The sequence below is a fragment of the Diplotaxodon limnothrissa genome, linkage group LG22, assembly GCF_057381915.1.
Source record: "Diplotaxodon limnothrissa isolate DT_005_m linkage group LG22, D_limnothrissa_male_GT1.1, whole genome shotgun sequence".
Lineage (NCBI taxonomy): Eukaryota > Metazoa > Chordata > Actinopteri > Cichliformes > Cichlidae > Diplotaxodon > Diplotaxodon limnothrissa.
In genome coordinates, this window is record NC_140616.1 from 447214 (window position 1) to 464457 (window position 17244).

The following is a 17244-nucleotide window of genomic DNA, read 5'->3' on the forward strand; positions in this document are numbered from 1 at the left end:
AGCATGCAACAGCATAGAGAATAGCACTGACCACAACAGACTCATGAAGGAGCTCAGAGCCCTTCCTGCAGAGAGCAGTGGTGTTTTTAACCCAGTCCAGTTTGTTATCAGTGTGCACTCTGAGGTATTTATAGCCCTCCACAACGTCCACATCGACCCCTGGACTGAAACAAGAACATGTGTTTCATGTTACTCTGTCACGGGGTATTTCTAACACAGACACACATGTTTTACCGGAGGGAATAAAATCCAACATTAAAGTGAGAAAAGTGTCCCGTTAACTCCACACCGTGAGGACTGGTTGGTGACGGCCCACAGCTCGAAGGTGTGACCGACTGCATGTGCTCCGTTCGTACACAAAGACTCATTCGAGTCGTCCCCTCAAAGATGCTTATGATAATGTAGTGATTTTGAGTTTCGTGTTGCTAAATCCAGTGGAAAAGTATAAAAGTATAACTTAATTCATCTAATGTTGGCAAAGCGACGAGTTTCCTTGACCAAAACAAACCATCCATGCGCCCCTCCCCGCGCGCCACCCCCCAACACACCGTCCCCCGTGTTGTCCTACTGTCAGTGGCCCGGATGTCTTCAGCTGGTTTTTATTTTTTCCTCTACGTGCTTTTATTGTGTAAAGACCACCGGAAGCTCCGACAGTTATGTACAGCCTCTGTCTTTACGGATGTTGCGTCACCGCAGTTTTAAAGCAAGCCGAGCCGAGCCAGGCCACAAACCCAGAGCAGATGGACCGACCCTAAAATCCTGGACTAAGCGCGGCACCGGGACCCGGATCAAAGAACCGGACCGTACCGGGACAGCCCGGGGCGGAGCGGACTGAAGTTCGATTGTCGGAGCTTTGAAGGGGGCTGAAAGCGCCTCGGTACCCGGGTAGGTGCTGCTGACCTCGGTTCGTTTTTCCGCCTCGGCCTCTCTGTTATTGTTCGGGTTAGCTAGCTGTTAGCAGGTTCGGCAGGCCCGGGTTAGACTCCGGGCTTAAGCTGCCTCCTCCGGTTTGTTTTCATCAGCAGGGAGCGGCTCTCCTCCTCCTCTTCTTCACAGTTTGAGTTCTGCATCAGAGGCCCGATTAATCGATCCGAACCAAACAGAGTCTTTAATGTGCGCCGAGAGCGTGCGTGACGTGTCAGCAGTAACAGGGTGTTATTTAAGTACCCGTGACATGCAGTACTGTGAGTACAGGCCACAGTACCGAGTAGCAGTACCCCTCAGGGCGTTCATCAGTGACTGAGATCACATCAATGCAGGGAAATTAAAAAATGCACATAAGAACAGCAACACATCTAACAGAAGAACAAAGTAATGTGCGTGAGTGTAGGACAGACTGAACAGCTGATCGCCTACATGTGAAAATGAACCTGACAGCTGTCTGACACGATTCCTGCAGCTTCGCCTCTTCAGCTCTGCTCTCCTTTCACTCTTCACGTGCTCCGTTTAGTCCCACGCTGCTCCGCACAGCCAACAACCCACACAGTGGGCCACGCGTTCGGTCACTCCTCGCTCTGCTCCGGCCCAGAATCACATCTGTTTTCAATTCAGTTTAAATCACAGCAGTTTGTCTCGAGGTGCTTCACACACTAAGGAAAAGCCCTGCATTAATACAAAGAAAGGGGCGGGGCATGTGACACGACAGGGTGAACAGACCCAGTCTGTAATAATAACTAATGATTTAAAGCATCTTTGGTCTACCTGCTGTACCCTGTACAGGTGCGTCCCCAAGGGGGGCACTGGCTACCCTCCAATATTGAACAGTGTTACAGGATATTTAAAGGGTTGGTCTGCCCATTGGTGGAGCGGGGGTGGTGGCGGCTTACTGGGCCTAAGCCCGGGTTGTTTTTTCAGAAGCCCGGGGTCTTTAGGAGTGTAATTTTTTTCATAGTTGGATGCCTGACTGACAACTGTATAAAACAAAAACTACACACAATATTCAAAGCACATAGCGCACACTGTGGGAATTTAGGACTGAGCATAAATGCCCCCTAATTTTGGTATGATCCGAGCTCGGGTACTAAGCAACTGAGCACAGCACTGACGCCTGTGAGCGAGGGGAGAGAAGCTGCTGCCTGCCAGTTTGCTGCAGACAGAGGAGAGCTTAAGTTTGAGCAGGTACCAAAGCAAATCATTCGTACTGTACAAATAATGTAAATATGACGGTGAATCACGAAAGATTGATGTCAAACTGATCACTTGACCCATATTACGTTACTTGTTCTTTGAGTGAATCAACAAATGGCGAAATGAAAAGCCGAACAACAACAATGCTGCTTCTTTAGAGAGTCTCAGCTCACATGTGTCTTATATTATATCTTATATTCAGTTGTTACCCTACACGGCTAAATAAAGCACAACATCGGTTTCAGTTATGTACTGATGTAGATGGACATTAGAGGCTTCTTTCTTATACATTATGCTTTGTGTGTTCTTATATTTCTATGAAAAACAAGAGCATTTTTAATACACAGTATATTCATAGTTGAAACCAGATAGTACAAACACTGTTTTTACTGTTAAACACCAATTTAAACTTGTTTTGTTTTGGATAAATAAATATTGAAATATCTTTTGAATGAGTTAAATGTCAGAATAAAGAGAGACAGAGCTTCTATTTTTATCACTTTCATCAAATGTAGGAGCACATATACACTAAGTTTATTGTTAATTAATAAGAAAACTGCAGACGATTCCATTCTGAGCTGAAGAAGCTTCTGATTGGTTAGTAGAGTCCATGTGAGTAAACTGGTGGCACAGCTGTGGACGCATATAAGACAAAACACAGAGCCTGTTTCTGTGACATGGGAACATCAAGAGATGTCAACAAAACACCAGGAACAGAACTGTGGAGCTCCATAAGTGTGGCTCAGTTTGAATACAATTTGGTGCCATTTACAATTAAGAAACACAGACAGTTTCTCTCTTTACTCTTAAAGTTAACAAATACGTTTTTATATTTATCTAAAAAATAAACATTTAGTCTGATTTGATGTTACAATTAAAAAAGTGTTTTTATCTGAAGAGTTTGTAAATATCTGGTTTCCACTGTAGATTTGATGATGTTGGTGTTTGGCTTGATTGTCAGCACAGAGAGGAAGAGAGAGAGAGAGGGGGGAGGGAGAGGAAGAGAGAGAGAGAGAGAGAGAGGGGGGAGGGAGAGGAAGAGAGGAAGAGAGAGAGAGAGGGGGGAGGGAGAGGAAGAGAGAGAGAGAGAGAGAGAGAGAGAGAGGGGAACGGAGAGGGAGAGAGAGAGAGGGGAACGGAGAGAGAGAGAGAGAGAGAGGGGGGAGGGAGAGAGAGAGAGAGAGAGAGAGGGGAACGGAGAGGGAGAGAGAGAGAGAGGGGGGAGGGAGAGAGAGAGAGAGAGAGGGGAACGGAGAGGGAGAGAGAGAGAGAGAGAGAGAGAGGAACGGAGAGGGATGGGGAGAGAGAGAGAGAGGGGAAGGGAGAGGGAGAGGGAGAGAGAGAGAGGGGAACGGAGAGGGAGGGGGAGAGAGAGAGGGGAACGGAGAGGGAGGGGGAGAGAGAGAAGGGAACGGAGAGGGAGGGGGAGAGGGGAACGGAGAGGGAGAGAGAGAGAGAGAGGGGGGAGGGAGAGAGAGAGAGAGAGAGAGAGAGAGGGGAACGGAGAGGGAGGGGGAGAGAGGAACGGAGAGGTAGGGGGAGAGGGGAACGGAGAGAGAGGGGAACGGAGAGGGAGGGGGAGAGAGAGAGAGGGGAACGGAGAGGGAGGGGGAGAGGGGAACGGAGAGGGAGAGAGAGAGAGGGGAACGGAGAGGGAGGGGGAGAGGGGAACGGAGAGGGAGAGAGAGAGAGGGGAACGGAGAGGGAGGGGGAGAGAGGAACGGAGAGGGAGGGGGAGAGGGGAACGGAGAGAGAGGGGAACGGAGAGGGAGGGGGAGAGAGAGAGAGGGGAACGGAGAGGGAGGGGGAGAGGGGAACGGAGAGGGAGAGAGAGAGAGGGGAACGGAGAGGGAGGAGCAGGTGAGACACACCTGTTGGTTGTTTACCTGGAGCATCTCTGTATCTGGGTCCTCGTGTGTGTCGTTCCCAGTGTTTCTTTTCAGGTTTGTTACTTTTCAAACTACATTTATTAAGTTTTGCTTGTTTGCACAACAAGGATAAATAATTATACAAACTTTTCGCCTTGAGGCGACTGTTGTTGTGATCTGACGCCATATAAATAAAATTGAATTCCTGTAAAACAGGAAGTATGACAAGCTGAAGCCAGGAGGAGTCATGTGACCTCATCCTCGCTGTGTGTGTTGGGGGGTAAACAGGTAGGGGGAGGGGCGACCTCGAATCCTCTCAGCTGTGTCATGTGACTCGTGCTCTCTCTGTCTCTCTGTAGGACTCCTCTTCCAAAATGGCCGACGCCGAAGGGTCCCCGGCTGTGCGCTCGCTCCGCCTTTCCCACTCCGCGCAACCCCCTCCCCCTGCCTCGTCCTCCTCTCCTACCACGTTCTCCTGCCCCTCCTCCCCCTCCAGCGCCTCCTCTTCCTCATCCTCCTGCTCTGAGAGTTCCTCAGACTTCCTCACTCACCATCACCATCATCATCACCGTCACGCTCGCCCTCAGCTGCAGCTGCCTCCGCCCACCCACGGGGATCAGGCCTCCTCTCCCAGCGCCAGCCCCCGCAGCTCCTCCCCTAGTGGGAGCATCGGCAGCACCTGCAGCCTCGGTAGCAGCAGCGCCAGCGAGGGCATCGGCAGCGGAGGCACGTCGAGCGGTGGCGGCGACCAGCGAGGACCAAGTCCTCCGCTGGACGTCATCTCAGAGGACGCCATGGAGATGGACCTAGGTGTCGAGCAAGGTAACAAGGAGAGGAAACTGTTTTCCAAAATATTCACTGCTTAGGATGAATCTGGAGCGAGGTGTGGGTGGGGCCACAGTTGCTACACCTCTACATCCTCCGCCAGTTTTGATCGATTTCTCTGTTCTGCTGTTCCAGTCATCGACCCGGAGGTGGCGCTGAAGGCGTGCCAGGAAGTGCTCCTTAAAGTCAAACTGCAGGATGATCAGCGGCAGCACCCGGCAGATGTGGCAGAGCGCGGCGCCGTGACCCAGCTCATCAGCCCAGATGCCGGCTCCATCAAAGAGGAAGATGAGGAAGACACCGACACGCCGTCCCAGCCCGACCCGCGTCCTTCGGCTCGGCCAGAACCTTTCTCGCCACCGTCGTCATCAAAGCAGTCGTGGCTGCTGCGCCTGTTCGAGTCCAAGCTGTTTGACGTCTCCATGGCGATTTCCTACCTGTACAAGTCAAAGGAGCCGGGTGTGCAGGCGTACATCGGGAACCGCCTCTTCAGCTTCCCGGACAGCGAGGTCGATTTCTACCTGCCGCAGCTGCTCAACATGTACGTGCACATGGACACAGAGGTGGGCGACGCCATCCGACCGTACCTGGTGAGTCCCTAAGTTTAAGCTAGCTCAGCTAACGTTAGCTAGAGAACGGGTCGGTGACCCGCTGCGTCACAGTCGGGGGGTTCTCACGCAGGTGTTTGTGTCCGGCAGATCCACCGCTGCAGCGCCAGCATCACATTCTCGCTGCTCTCTGCCTGGCTGCTCGGTGCCTACTCCTCCGACATGCATATCTCCACCCAGCGCCACTCCAGAGGAACCAAACTCCGAAAGCTCATCTTGTCCGACGAGCTCAACCCCGCCCCATCTGACAGCCCCGCATCCTCGCCGTCTCACCGCCGCCATCGCCATCACAGACACGATGGCAGCAACGCCGAGGCCTCTTCCATGTTTGGCCCTGGACAGGGACAAGCCGAGGTGTTTGTTTCCCCGTCCAGGAGGACCCACCAGAGATCCAAGTCGGATGCCACCATGGCGAGCAATGGACCTGGTGCTGGTCTCCGACGGACTGGCAGTAACCCAAAAGTGGAGGCGGTCCACGAAGAGGTGAGCCAGAGATTCTCTCGGGTGGTGCCGTTCCTCTAGAGCAGGGGTGGGCAGCTCCAGGCCTCCAGGGGCTGGTGTCGTGCAGGTTTTAGATCTCACCCTGGGTCAACACACCTGAATCACATGATTAGTTTATTACCAGGCCTCTGGAGAACCACCTGTTGAGGAGGTCGACAGCGGTGTTGGATCAAGGACACATCTAAAACCTGCAGGATACCGGCCCCCGAGCCCTGGAGTTGGACACTGCTGCTCTAGAGTCAAAGGCTATTCAGAAAAGCATAAAATCAAACATGACTTTTAAAAACACCAGTATAGGCTTTCAAGGCCTACAAGTTAAAAACTACATTTTCTGCAAAAATGACGTCACTTCCGGTTTCGTGCAGGTAATGGCGGACATGCGATCGTTCGCGCTGACGACTGTTTCAATGTGGGAAGTGTTACGAACAGCTGATCGGATCGGCAAAGTGTGTTTCTGGAATATTACGTTTTTGTTCCTGCAAGAGCTTTTTATGCAATTTTTGCAAAGCTATATGTGGAAGGCAACCGTGACCGAGGACAAGCTGATGGCATCAGATGTAAGAACAACTCCTCCGGTTTCATATGCAAAACAAATTATTGCGCTAGCTTACACGGTTCAGATTCTACAGGGATTTAAAAATAGTTGCGCAAAACGGCGCGTGCCCGCTCCTACCGGCTTTAAAGGGTTAAACGGCCCATTCGAGCTATCGATGAGTCACTCACATGCCTCTGTGGGCGGAGCATCAGGGAACGTGTGTGTGTGGTTAGAAACTATGACTCTCTGTGGGTGTTTCGTGCGTCTGCAGCCCGAGCGTCTCCGTCCTCAGAGGGAGTTCATCAAGTCTCTGCTGTGCATCGGGAAGCGTCTCGCCACGCTGCCCACCAAAGAGCAGAAGACCCAGCGTCTGATCTCCGAGCTGTCGCTGCTCAACCACAAGCTGCCGGCCCGAGTGTGGCTGCCCACCGCCGAGCACCAGCACCACGTCTGCAGGGTCCCCCACACGCAGGCCGTGGTCCTAAACTCCAAGGACAAGGTGACCTCCGGTGTACCCGCCACATGTGCCAGAGAACATCTGTCCAATGTCCTCTGACTGCTGCTCCTTCTCCTCCTTTAGGCTCCATACATCATCTACGTGGAGGTGTTGGACTGCGACAGCTTCGAGACGTCTCCCGTTCCCGTTCGCATCCCAGAGACGCGGATACGCTCGGCCCGCTCCGCGGAGAACCTGGACTGCAGCACCGCAGCTAATGGCAGCAGTGGTATGACATCGGAACACAGAACGGGAAGTTTCTCCACCGTCCCAAACTACGACAACGACGACGAGGCGTGGGCCACCGATGATATCGGGCAGCTGCAGGTGGAGGTATGTGAAAGCGTCGGCATACTGCCTGCAGTAACCCTGTGTACTCTGTCCTCCCGAAGCACAGTAACAAGCATGTGTTTGCAGATGGAGGCTCAGACCAGCAGCAGCGACAACATCAGTCAGTTTTCAGTCGACAGCATCACGAGTCTGGAGAGCAAAGAGCCGGTGTTCATCGCCGCCGGAGACATCAGGTAAACAGCGGGTTACCCTCCACAGGCGGAGGTTAGAAGCAGAAACGTGGGAACACCAGTGCTGTTTCAGGGCAGTTCAAACGAAATATTACGCCGTGTTACCCGTGGTAAGCTACGTGTAACACAAGCTAGTGTTGGTTCTGCCCAGCACGACGCCAACGTGCATGTCGGCGCTTCATGTTTACAATTTAGCGTTTCCAGGCTGTTGGCGGCCGCGGTCTCACTGTTGCTGATGCCCGCTCACTTGCAGCTTTCTGCTCTCAGCTCCTCCCCCCTTTAGGCCTTGGCGTGCTGCTCAAACAGGAGCCTCTGAGCAGCCTCGCCCACTGAACACCACCCCTCCCTAGAAGCTGAGCCACAGACCACACCCCTCCACACTACAATTATGTGTTTGTAGTTTCAGTAAATTCAAGCTATAAAGGAGCTCCACAGGAATATTGAGCTGCGTTCAAAAATAACTACCAGCAACAAAATGTGATCTGAAGTTGTTTTTAAAGTAATTAAAACAATAAAGGAACCGCACCTACATAGACTGGACCTTTTTGTTAGTTATTAGTTTCCCCATAGAAGCTTTCTTTGTAGTTGCCATATTGATAGGACACCAACATCACCTGGTGTGCAGATGTAATTATGATGAGTTGTTGTCACTGTCCAGGAGTGTAGATCTCTGAAGAGCAGCACGTTCAGGAACTCTTCTTTCTGAGGATGAAATGGCCTGAGCAGTCCCGTGAAGCTTCGATCTTCAGCTGTGCGTTCTGCCGTGACGCTCCGACCTGGTTTGTTTTTCAGACGGCGGCTATCGGAGAACCTTGCTCACACTCCCACCGCATTCAGGAGGGACCCCGAGGACCCGTCGGCTGTTGCCCTCAAAGAGCCCTGGGAGGAGAAAGTCAGGTGGGTTTGTGAAGCCGAGCAGGGGAACGCTCCACAACGTCTTCCTCGCGCTAACGCCGTTTGTGTTCAGGCGGATCCGAGAGGCGTCTCCGTACGGCCACCTGCACACCTGGAGGCTGCTGTCGGTCATCGTGAAGTGTGGGGACGATCTGAGGCAGGAGCTGCTGGCCTATCAGGTCCTCAGACAGCTGCAGGTACAGACGCAGTACAGACACATGCACACAACGGTACAGATGCAGATACAGACGCAGTCTCCGTGTGGTTAAACTGCTTCCATGTTGAAGCCGAGTCTGTTTCCTTGGTCAGTCCATCTGGCAGCAGGAGCGCGTTCCTCTGTGGATCAAACCCTACAAAATCCTCGTCATGTCTTCAGACAGCGGGATGATCGAGCCCGTCCTCAACGCCGTCTCCCTGCACCAGGTACACAGGGGATTCTGGGAAAGTTAGTTGTCTTTGTCTATGAGACTGAAACGCAGTTTTCGTGTGTGTGTCCTCCAGGTGAGGAAGCAGAGTCAGCTGTCGCTGCTTGACTACTTCCTGCAGGAACACGGCAGCTTCACCACAGAGGCCTTCCTCACCGCTCAGAGGAACTTCGTGCAGAGCTGCGCCGGCTACAGCCTCATCTGCTACCTGCTGCAGGTCAAAGACAGGTGAGACATTCATAAAAGTTAAACAGTGACCGTTATCCCTGCTGATGAGGTTAAGACTGCTGCCTTGAGTGAGGACGGGTCTGTGGATTCGGAGGACTTTACATCAGTGATTACTAGCAACCTCAGCACATGCATTGAGAATATTGCCCCATTAAATGCTGCAAAAAAGGGTGCCAGCCAGCGACAGTGCACTACCAGATGAGCTGAAAGAGCTCCACGCTTGCTTTAACACCCTTAACACCAACCAACATTGAGCAATTCTACCGCAAGGTCCTGACGAGGACTAAGCCCCGAAAGCCCTGAACATCTAATAAAGAAACATAAAGAAACCTTCCAGGTCCTTTACATCCCTGCAGTTTGCATATCATCAGAACCGTTCTACTGAAGACTGTCAATGCAGCCCTCTATACATCCACCTGTACACCTGTACATCCACCTATACATCCACCTGTACACCTGTACATCCACCTGTACATCCACCTATACACCTGTACATCCACCTATACACCTGTACATACACCTATACATCCACCTATACACCTATACAGTTATACATCCACCTATACACCTGTACATCCACCTGTACACCTGTACATCCACCTGTACACCTGTACATCCACCTATGCATCCATCTATACTCCTATACATCCACCTATGCATCCATCTATACACCTATACAGTTATACATCCACCTGTACACCTGTACATCCATCTATACACCTATATACCTATACATCCATCTATACACCTATACACCTATACATCCATCTATACAGTTATACATCCACCTATACACCTGTACATCCACCTGTACACCTGTACATCCACCTATGCATCCATCTAAACACCTATACAGTTATACATCCACCTATACACCTGTACAGTTATACATCCACCTGTACAGTTATACATCCACCTATACACCTGTACATCCATCTATACACCTATACAGCTATACATCCATCTATACAGTTATACATCCACCTATACACCTATACAGTTATACATCCACCTATACAGTTATACATCCACCTATAAACCTATACACCTATACATCCATCTATACACCTGTACATCCACCTATAAACCTATACACCTATACATCCATCTATACACCTGTACATCCATCTATACACCTATACAGCTATACATCCATCTATCCATCATGTGTTATGGGAACTGCACCACCAGGGCGGGACAGCAGGCTCTACAGGCTGTCATTACAGCATCACGGTCCATGTGTGGGATTGCTTTCCCATCACTGGAGGGGACGCCTTATAACAACGGGGTCCTAAAGAGGCACCCCCTCCCCCCACAGCACACACTGCAGTCACCTGTACATCTACATTGAAATCCTGCAGACTCTACTTTCTGACCACTCTCAGCTCTTTCCTATACAGTGCTTGCTCTATTTTTCTATGCTTTTTTTAAAAAGTGTGACTTTTGTATATATTTGATTTATTTGTGTGTAGAGAAGGTAAGAATTTCCTTGCTTAGCTCTGCAGCATGTAGAGAATCCTACATGCCAATCGTTCGGTAACACCTCGTCTGATCCCCACAGGCACAACGGGAACATCCTGCTGGACTCCGAGGGCCACATCATCCACATCGACTTTGGCTTCATCCTCTCCAGCTCTCCTCGCAACCTCGGCTTCGAGACATCTGCCTTTAAGCTGACCTCGGAGTTCGTGGACGTGAGTAGAAACAGCCTGAGGATGTGTTGGAGGGAGATGATCCCGGGCAGAGGTTGATCACAATTTTGGGCTCAGGTGTAGTCTCCTGATATTTACCTGTCACTGAGAACAGACCAGCACGCAGATGGAGGGCTGCCCTGCACGTCTGGATGGGATTTTTAGCCACTCAAAGCCGACTCTCTGCTGACTCGTAGATGAATCGTTCATTTTGTTTTTGGAACTTCAAAGTTGCTAAGGATCCTTTCTGGTGTCCGACAGCTGTCAGCAGCAGGATCAGGAGATCCCACATGTTCTGTTCAGCATTGAGCCCTCAGCACCGCCGGTCACAGCCGGCTCGGTCGTGGTTTCTCAGCCGGGCGCTGCAGAGGTTTAGTTTTGATTTGGATGAATTTCTGTTTGATTCACGCGTGGATCGCTGAAGGACTCTAGAAATCGGGGTTTCATGGCTCCTGATGACAGAAGCTTTTATTTTGGTGGAAGAAAAGCTTCCTGTGGAGTTTAGCATGGTGGCTGTCCTGATGCCCGGTGTTTGCTGTGTTTCAGGTGATGGGTGGGCTGAACGGAGATATGTTCAACTACTACAAGATGCTGATGCTTCAGGGTCTCATCGCAGCCAGGAAGCACATGGAGAAGGTGCTGCAGATCGTGGAGATCATGCAGCAAGGTAACACCATTGCGCCTTTCTTACAGCTGAAAACGGCACACACGCGCGGCCTAAGCCTAACCCCGTATTTACAGCTGTAAGTACGAGTCGCAGACAGTCTTAGTCTGTAGGACGGGGATACTTTGTGTTCCACATCATCAGGGAACAGGTCCGGCCACAAAGTTCGTCCCTGCTGAAAACTCCAAACTTTTTATTATCCAGAACAAAAGTTCATGTTTGAGTTTGTGCAGATGATGCAGCGAGTCACACTCCACCTAACTCCAGGCAGCAGAGGCCAAGCTAGCAGACAGCTAGCAGCTGCAGCCTACAGCCGGTTTTTGCAAATTTCACTATTCAGTGATATTACAGTCATTACGGAAACTGCCAACACTGCGTCACAGCAGCCCGGCAAGACAAAGGTTAAGGAGTTCTCTTATTGGCCCCTATAACCCTCGCAGTGAAGCTGCAACAACAAACTCATTCCTGCGTCACATCGTAGCGCTGTCGGCGACTCGGGTGGAGGTCCAGAGTGCACGAATTGACCGGTGTGGGTTTAAGGACGTGTTTGCCAGTCAGCTGTTAACAAAGTTGTTGTGCACTCTTATTTTAACCCCACAGGTTCCCACCTGCCGTGCTTCCACGGCTCGAGCACCATCCGTAGCCTGAAGGACCGTTTCCACATGTCTCTGACAGAGGAGCAGCTGCAGCTGCTGGTGGAGCAGCTCGTGGATGGGTCCGTGCGCTCCATCACCACCAAACTCTACGACTCCTTCCAGTATGTCACCAACGGCATCATGTGACCCGTCTGGACTGAGCGACGGCGGTGGCCGGAGCCGGCAGACGTTTCGCTGCGCCGCCGCCTGATTGGATTCGACGGAGCCGCCTCGTCACCGTCATCGGGGTCGAAGCGGCTGCTGGAAGACTCGATAGAGACGGAAACCACTTCATCACATCGTTTATGGATTTACATCTGCAGCTAATCGAAGCGACAGCACGGCAGATTCGACTTCCTGCTGCTCGTCACACGGAAACGCGTGAACTCGTCACTGCTGTCGACTTTATTAACCAGCTCATAATCACTACTAAACTGCCCAGCAGCAGAGCGTTTACAGACACAACCACCACTACTTCACCCATCCTTCAGCTAAAAACAGCTCAATGTTTCCGATTCCACGTCTGTTGACAGGAAAACGTCTGAGAAAGGCGTTTTGTTCTTTCCAGCAAACATCCTGTAATTACAGAAGCTCCTTTTCCAAAGATAAAAGTCTCGTAATCGTAAGCCCGAGATTCCAGAAGGCGCCCTCTTTTTCCTCCCAACTTGTCGTAGTTTAAAGTGGACTCAGAGGAGAAATCTGCAGTAACTCGAGGGTGAGCCCGAGGACGCGTCTGACTGGGTCGGCACGAACCGTCTCTTGACGTTTAAATGAAGTCCGAGTGGACGCGAACACCAGCAGAGGTCGAAGGAGTTTGCTCTCCGAATCAGAATGGCTACGAGGAAAAAGCACAACGTGAACTCAGCGTTCTCGGCACGCTCACAGAAAGGCTGACGTATCCACCCTCCTTTACAGATTATCGCTTTATCTTCCAGCAGCATTCCTGTTTTCACCAGACATTTCTCACAGCTCATCGTCAGCCTTGTCCCGACATTTTTAGCAACTGTAAGCGCGTCGAGGTTTGGGCAAGCTCAAATTCTTTTGTCCTGAACGTCCATTAGCCTGAGCCAGTGACCACTGCTGCTCATTTTCCTCTGTTTTATTTCATTGTATTTCACTTTTTCCTAAACTGTTATTTTACCACTTTAGCTCATTTTTCTTTCCCAAATATCTATTTAGCTGTTTGGTTTTTAACAGAGTCACTGTCATGCTAGCTATGCTAATGGAGAATTACTCACAGACTGTGGAGGAGCAAAGTCCAGAATATTTATTAGAAATATGGCCATTACTATAATAAACTACATTATTATTTTTTAATTACTAGGGGAGATGTCTTTTTAAGCTAATGTTCCTGTACTAGCTAACAAAATTAATACCTAATAATGGATTGGATTTATATAGCGCTTTTCAAGGCACCCAAAGCGCTTTAAAATGTCACTATTCATTCACTCTCACATTCACACACTGGTGGAGGCAGCTACAGGTGTAGCCACAGCTGCCCTGGGGCAGACTGACAGAAGCCAGGCTGCCATATCGCGCCATCGGCCCCTCTGGCCAACACCAGTAGGCAAGTAGGGTAAAGTGTCTTGCCCAAGGACACAACGACCAGGACAGAGAGCCCAGGGATCGAACCGGCGACCTTCCGGTTACAGGTGCGATTCCCAACCCCCTGAGCTACGGTCACCTAGCTAAGGCTAATCAAAGAAATAAATGAGTCCTGTCCTCATTTCCTAATAACATTACTCTTTCACTGCTGTAGTATACAGCTTATGCTCTCTCACTAGCTAATAACCACTAAACTACTAGCAGCAGAGAGTATACGTTTATTATACACTTAAGTTGATTCTTCCCTCATTGCAGTTTGTTGGCAATTAACCTGACAGTGTCTTGGCTAAAACTTTTCGCCAAGTTACTTTTTTTTATTTATTCCTCTCTAAAATAAGTACGTTTTGTAACAAGATAACAAACACGCCATTTTAGTTGCGGTCTCTCTATAAGCCTACTTTCGTCTGATTGGCTGACTTGCAGTAGTCTGTAGAGGGGCAGCACTTTCTTCTGAACTGCACTTTCCGTTTAAACCTTTGACCAACTAGCATCAGCACAAAAAACACAGTAAGTTGCCTTTGAGAGCTTTTATAAAACAGTTTTGTCTTGTTAGTGTAAGAAAATACTAAACCTTTATCAATGTGACGAGTGTCTGGTGAAATTTTTTTTATTTTATTTTAATGTTTGTTACAACATCTTTTTAGGTCCAATTTCAATTTCTGAAAAAAAGTTACTGAAGTTTTGTTGTTCATGTGTTTCTGTCAACTCGGTGCACATGCTAGAAATTATACAGTGACAATGTCAGTGTACAGTAAGTGGCCGTTCTGAGCCAAAGGGTTCTTATCAGGAGAAGTATACTTATTATTATCACTTTGGACTAAACGCGTTATTGTTATGTGAGTCTGTATTTACGTACTAAGAGCTCAGCAGTGTTCCTCTCTGATTGGCCCCAATTCCCTTGGTTAATGCTGGCCAGTCAGAAGAGGCGGTTCTGTGCACGCCGAGCTTGGGTTCTTTGAGACTGACGATCAGTTTCCTGAACACGTGAATGTTTTAGACGTGTTCTCGCTGTTGAGCGAAAGCTAGCGGTTTTAGCAGCTGCTGCTGATGTCGCTCTAATGCTGGAACACTGGCTTTATTTCAGCGTCTTACACATAGAAACGGCTTCCTGTGTATTTCTACACAGCACCTCTACCTGACGCACTAAATGAGAACGTTTCGGATAGCGTTTGCTAGCTAACAGTTGTCATTTCTGTAAATAGCAACTTTCCCCGCTGTTTAAGGGCAGCAGCAGTTCACTGGAGGCTGGCTTTGAGCTGCAGTTCCAGTTATGACTGAAATCAAACATAAAGCATTTTTACAGCTAGCTAAACGGTAAGCTAATGCAGCGTTACATTTGTAGAGATGAGCAGTTAACTGATTACATAGCTGGAGCTAATTTCAGTGAAAGAAGTGTTATAGTGGCAGTTTCCTCTAAAACGATTAAAATATAATTTTACTCTCAGATGCACTTGATTATTAGCAGGTAGCAAGACACAAAATCTTTCCAATTTGGTTAGTTATTCCACACGAATGGTAATCCGCTAACATCAGGTCGGGGCTAAAATCTGGTCACCTGACGCTCGGACATTATGACAGTTTTATTTTCTGTTTTGTTTTTATTCTTGTTTATTAGTGAATGTTTAACTGTGAAAAGGGGGACGCTGAGCCGGCGGACAGTGAACTGGGTCTTTCTGGAATAAAGCCAGTGTTTGTAGTAGTTTTCTGACCACTGTAAAAGGACAACCACAGTTCTGTTGTCGTGAACGCAGCGCCACGTTACCGTCTGCTAACTAGCTCACTATTTTACGTGCAGCTGTGTCTAAAGTTTACCAGATTAGCAAACGCTCTTTGCATTCTTTGTCGTTCGTTATTTGTGAATCTGTACACGAACCGAGTTTGTTTCCCGTGAGAAAAATCGATGCCTTGAGACGTACAGAAGGTACAAACTTATCAATGCAACAGGAGGGACGGTGGGACCTCAGAAGTGCTTTTTATATCCTCGGTTTGACGGCTCCAGGGACAAGTTTCAACACTCCAGTACCCCTCGCTCATCTGCATTTATTTACATTTCAAGTCCCGTCTCCTACAGAGGGGCTCTTTAAAATGTAAAATCATTGGGGAGTGATACTGCTGTTTGACAAGCTGGAGACGCCCGTAAAGTCGAGCCAAATGATGGGTTAGTTGCAGTTTGGAGGCTAGTGGGGAGAACGGATGGTTGAAACTCATCCCTGCCGCTGAACATCCTCATTGCCTTTCTGTCATCAGCTCTGAACACAGTCAGTGTGAAAAAGTGCATTTATGAAACGTTTCTGTCGTTTGTGAGGATTCTTTGTTGTTAATATTTTACTAAAACACGGAGTCATACAGCAGCCATGTTAGTGTTTGGTTTTTGAGGAATTTCTATGGGAAATGCTAACGACGCTAACGTCACGGTCAACGATACTTTTCACTGTGTGAAGAAACATTATATGAAAACACTTTGAGTGATTTCTGAGGTAATTCACAAACAGCATCATCTCAGGAGACGGGAGGAGGACGCGTGAGATCAACAAGTCATTTACCCCAAATCATACCGCGTGCTTATGAAGTCGGATTATGTGGAAAAGCACTTTTATATGAAGATTAGTGTAAATAAACGAGAGCGGTGGGGTCCATGAAGCCACTGAATCATGAGGTTGACTTTATGTACTCCTGGTGATTGGGCACTCAAACGCTATTGGCCCTCTCCTGCAGCTGTTGTTAGGCTACGTTCACTCTGCAGGTCTTACAGCTCAATTCTGATTTTTGGATCAAATCCGATTTCTTTGTCTGCTTGTTCACACTACAAATAAAATGTGACAGCAAACGCGCTCTAGTGTGAACCCTGAAAGCAGCCGCATGCGCAAAGGAAGACGTCACACACAACGCGCTCTGTTTAGACCCAGAGCAACAGTATGTTTGACTGTTTCAGACTTTACGTTTCCCAATTTTGCTTTAAGTTATAAAGTTATTGTGTTATCTACATTTGGCCTAATAATGATCCTTATTGCTGTTTCAGAGGAGCGCTGCTTCAAAGGATAGCTGCAGATTTCTGTCAGAATCTGCAGATTATACAGTACAAAGAAAATGTTCACGTTTCTCCAACATTGTTCCCAACAGTTTCACTGGATGGCCAGGAAGCGTTCACGATGTCTTCTCTGGCGCTGATAATTGGCGTCCGTCTTGTGTCAGTGACGTAAAAGACGTATTTAATGCGACATGACCATTAAACAGCAGTCGCTTTCTGAAACATCAGATACGTATCAGATTCAGGACCACATACGAAAGTGACCCAGATCGGATTTGTGCCGTTCACACTGCCACACTACGATCGGATACACGTCGCACAGGGTCAAAGAAGTCGGATTTGATGCGCTTTCGCCTGCAGTGTGAACGTAGCCCAAGTCTGCATCTCTGCAGCGACGTGCATTAATGTGTTGAATCGTTAAGATCCAGCTGACGACTGGAGGTGTGTCCCCGTTTCTCATCATGTAGAGTCCATCTGTCACGTCCTGACTAACTGCATGGCAACTTATTCAATAAACCTGAAACCTGCTTCTGACCTGCACCTGTGTGCTTTCTCAGTGTGTAAGATACTTACTGGTTTTAAATCACTTTTCT

At 49.0% G+C, this 17244-nt stretch overlaps 1 protein-coding gene across 1 annotated transcript; it reads left to right on the top strand.

The window, feature by feature from the left end:
- Positions 1–697: 697 nt before the first annotated feature.
- LOC146609066 (phosphatidylinositol 4-kinase beta-like) lies at positions 698–17184 on the top strand. Its single transcript, XM_085345733.1, has 14 exons — positions 698–885; positions 4355–4817; positions 4956–5410; positions 5519–5911; positions 6736–6963; positions 7045–7293; positions 7378–7484; positions 8274–8378; positions 8449–8572; positions 8685–8798; positions 8877–9028; positions 10590–10722; positions 11266–11386; positions 11984–17184. The coding sequence occupies exons 2-14, from the start codon at positions 4370–4372 to the stop codon at positions 12163–12165; spliced, it is 2811 nt and encodes a 936-aa protein (XP_085201859.1). The 5' UTR covers positions 698–885; positions 4355–4369; the 3' UTR covers positions 12166–17184.
- Positions 17185–17244: the final 60 nt, after the last annotated feature.

Coding starts and splice junctions, on each gene's coding strand:
- LOC146609066 (XM_085345733.1), top strand. CDS start 4,370: ATGGCCGACGCCGAAGGGTCCCCGGCTGTGCGCTCGCTCCGCCTTTCC. Junction 5,411..5,518: donor ACGCCATCCGACCGTACCTG/GTGAGTCCCTAA, acceptor TGTGTCCGGCAG/ATCCACCGCTGCAGCGCCAG. Junction 7,485..8,273: donor ATCGCCGCCGGAGACATCAG/GTAAACAGCGGG, acceptor TTTGTTTTTCAG/ACGGCGGCTATCGGAGAACC.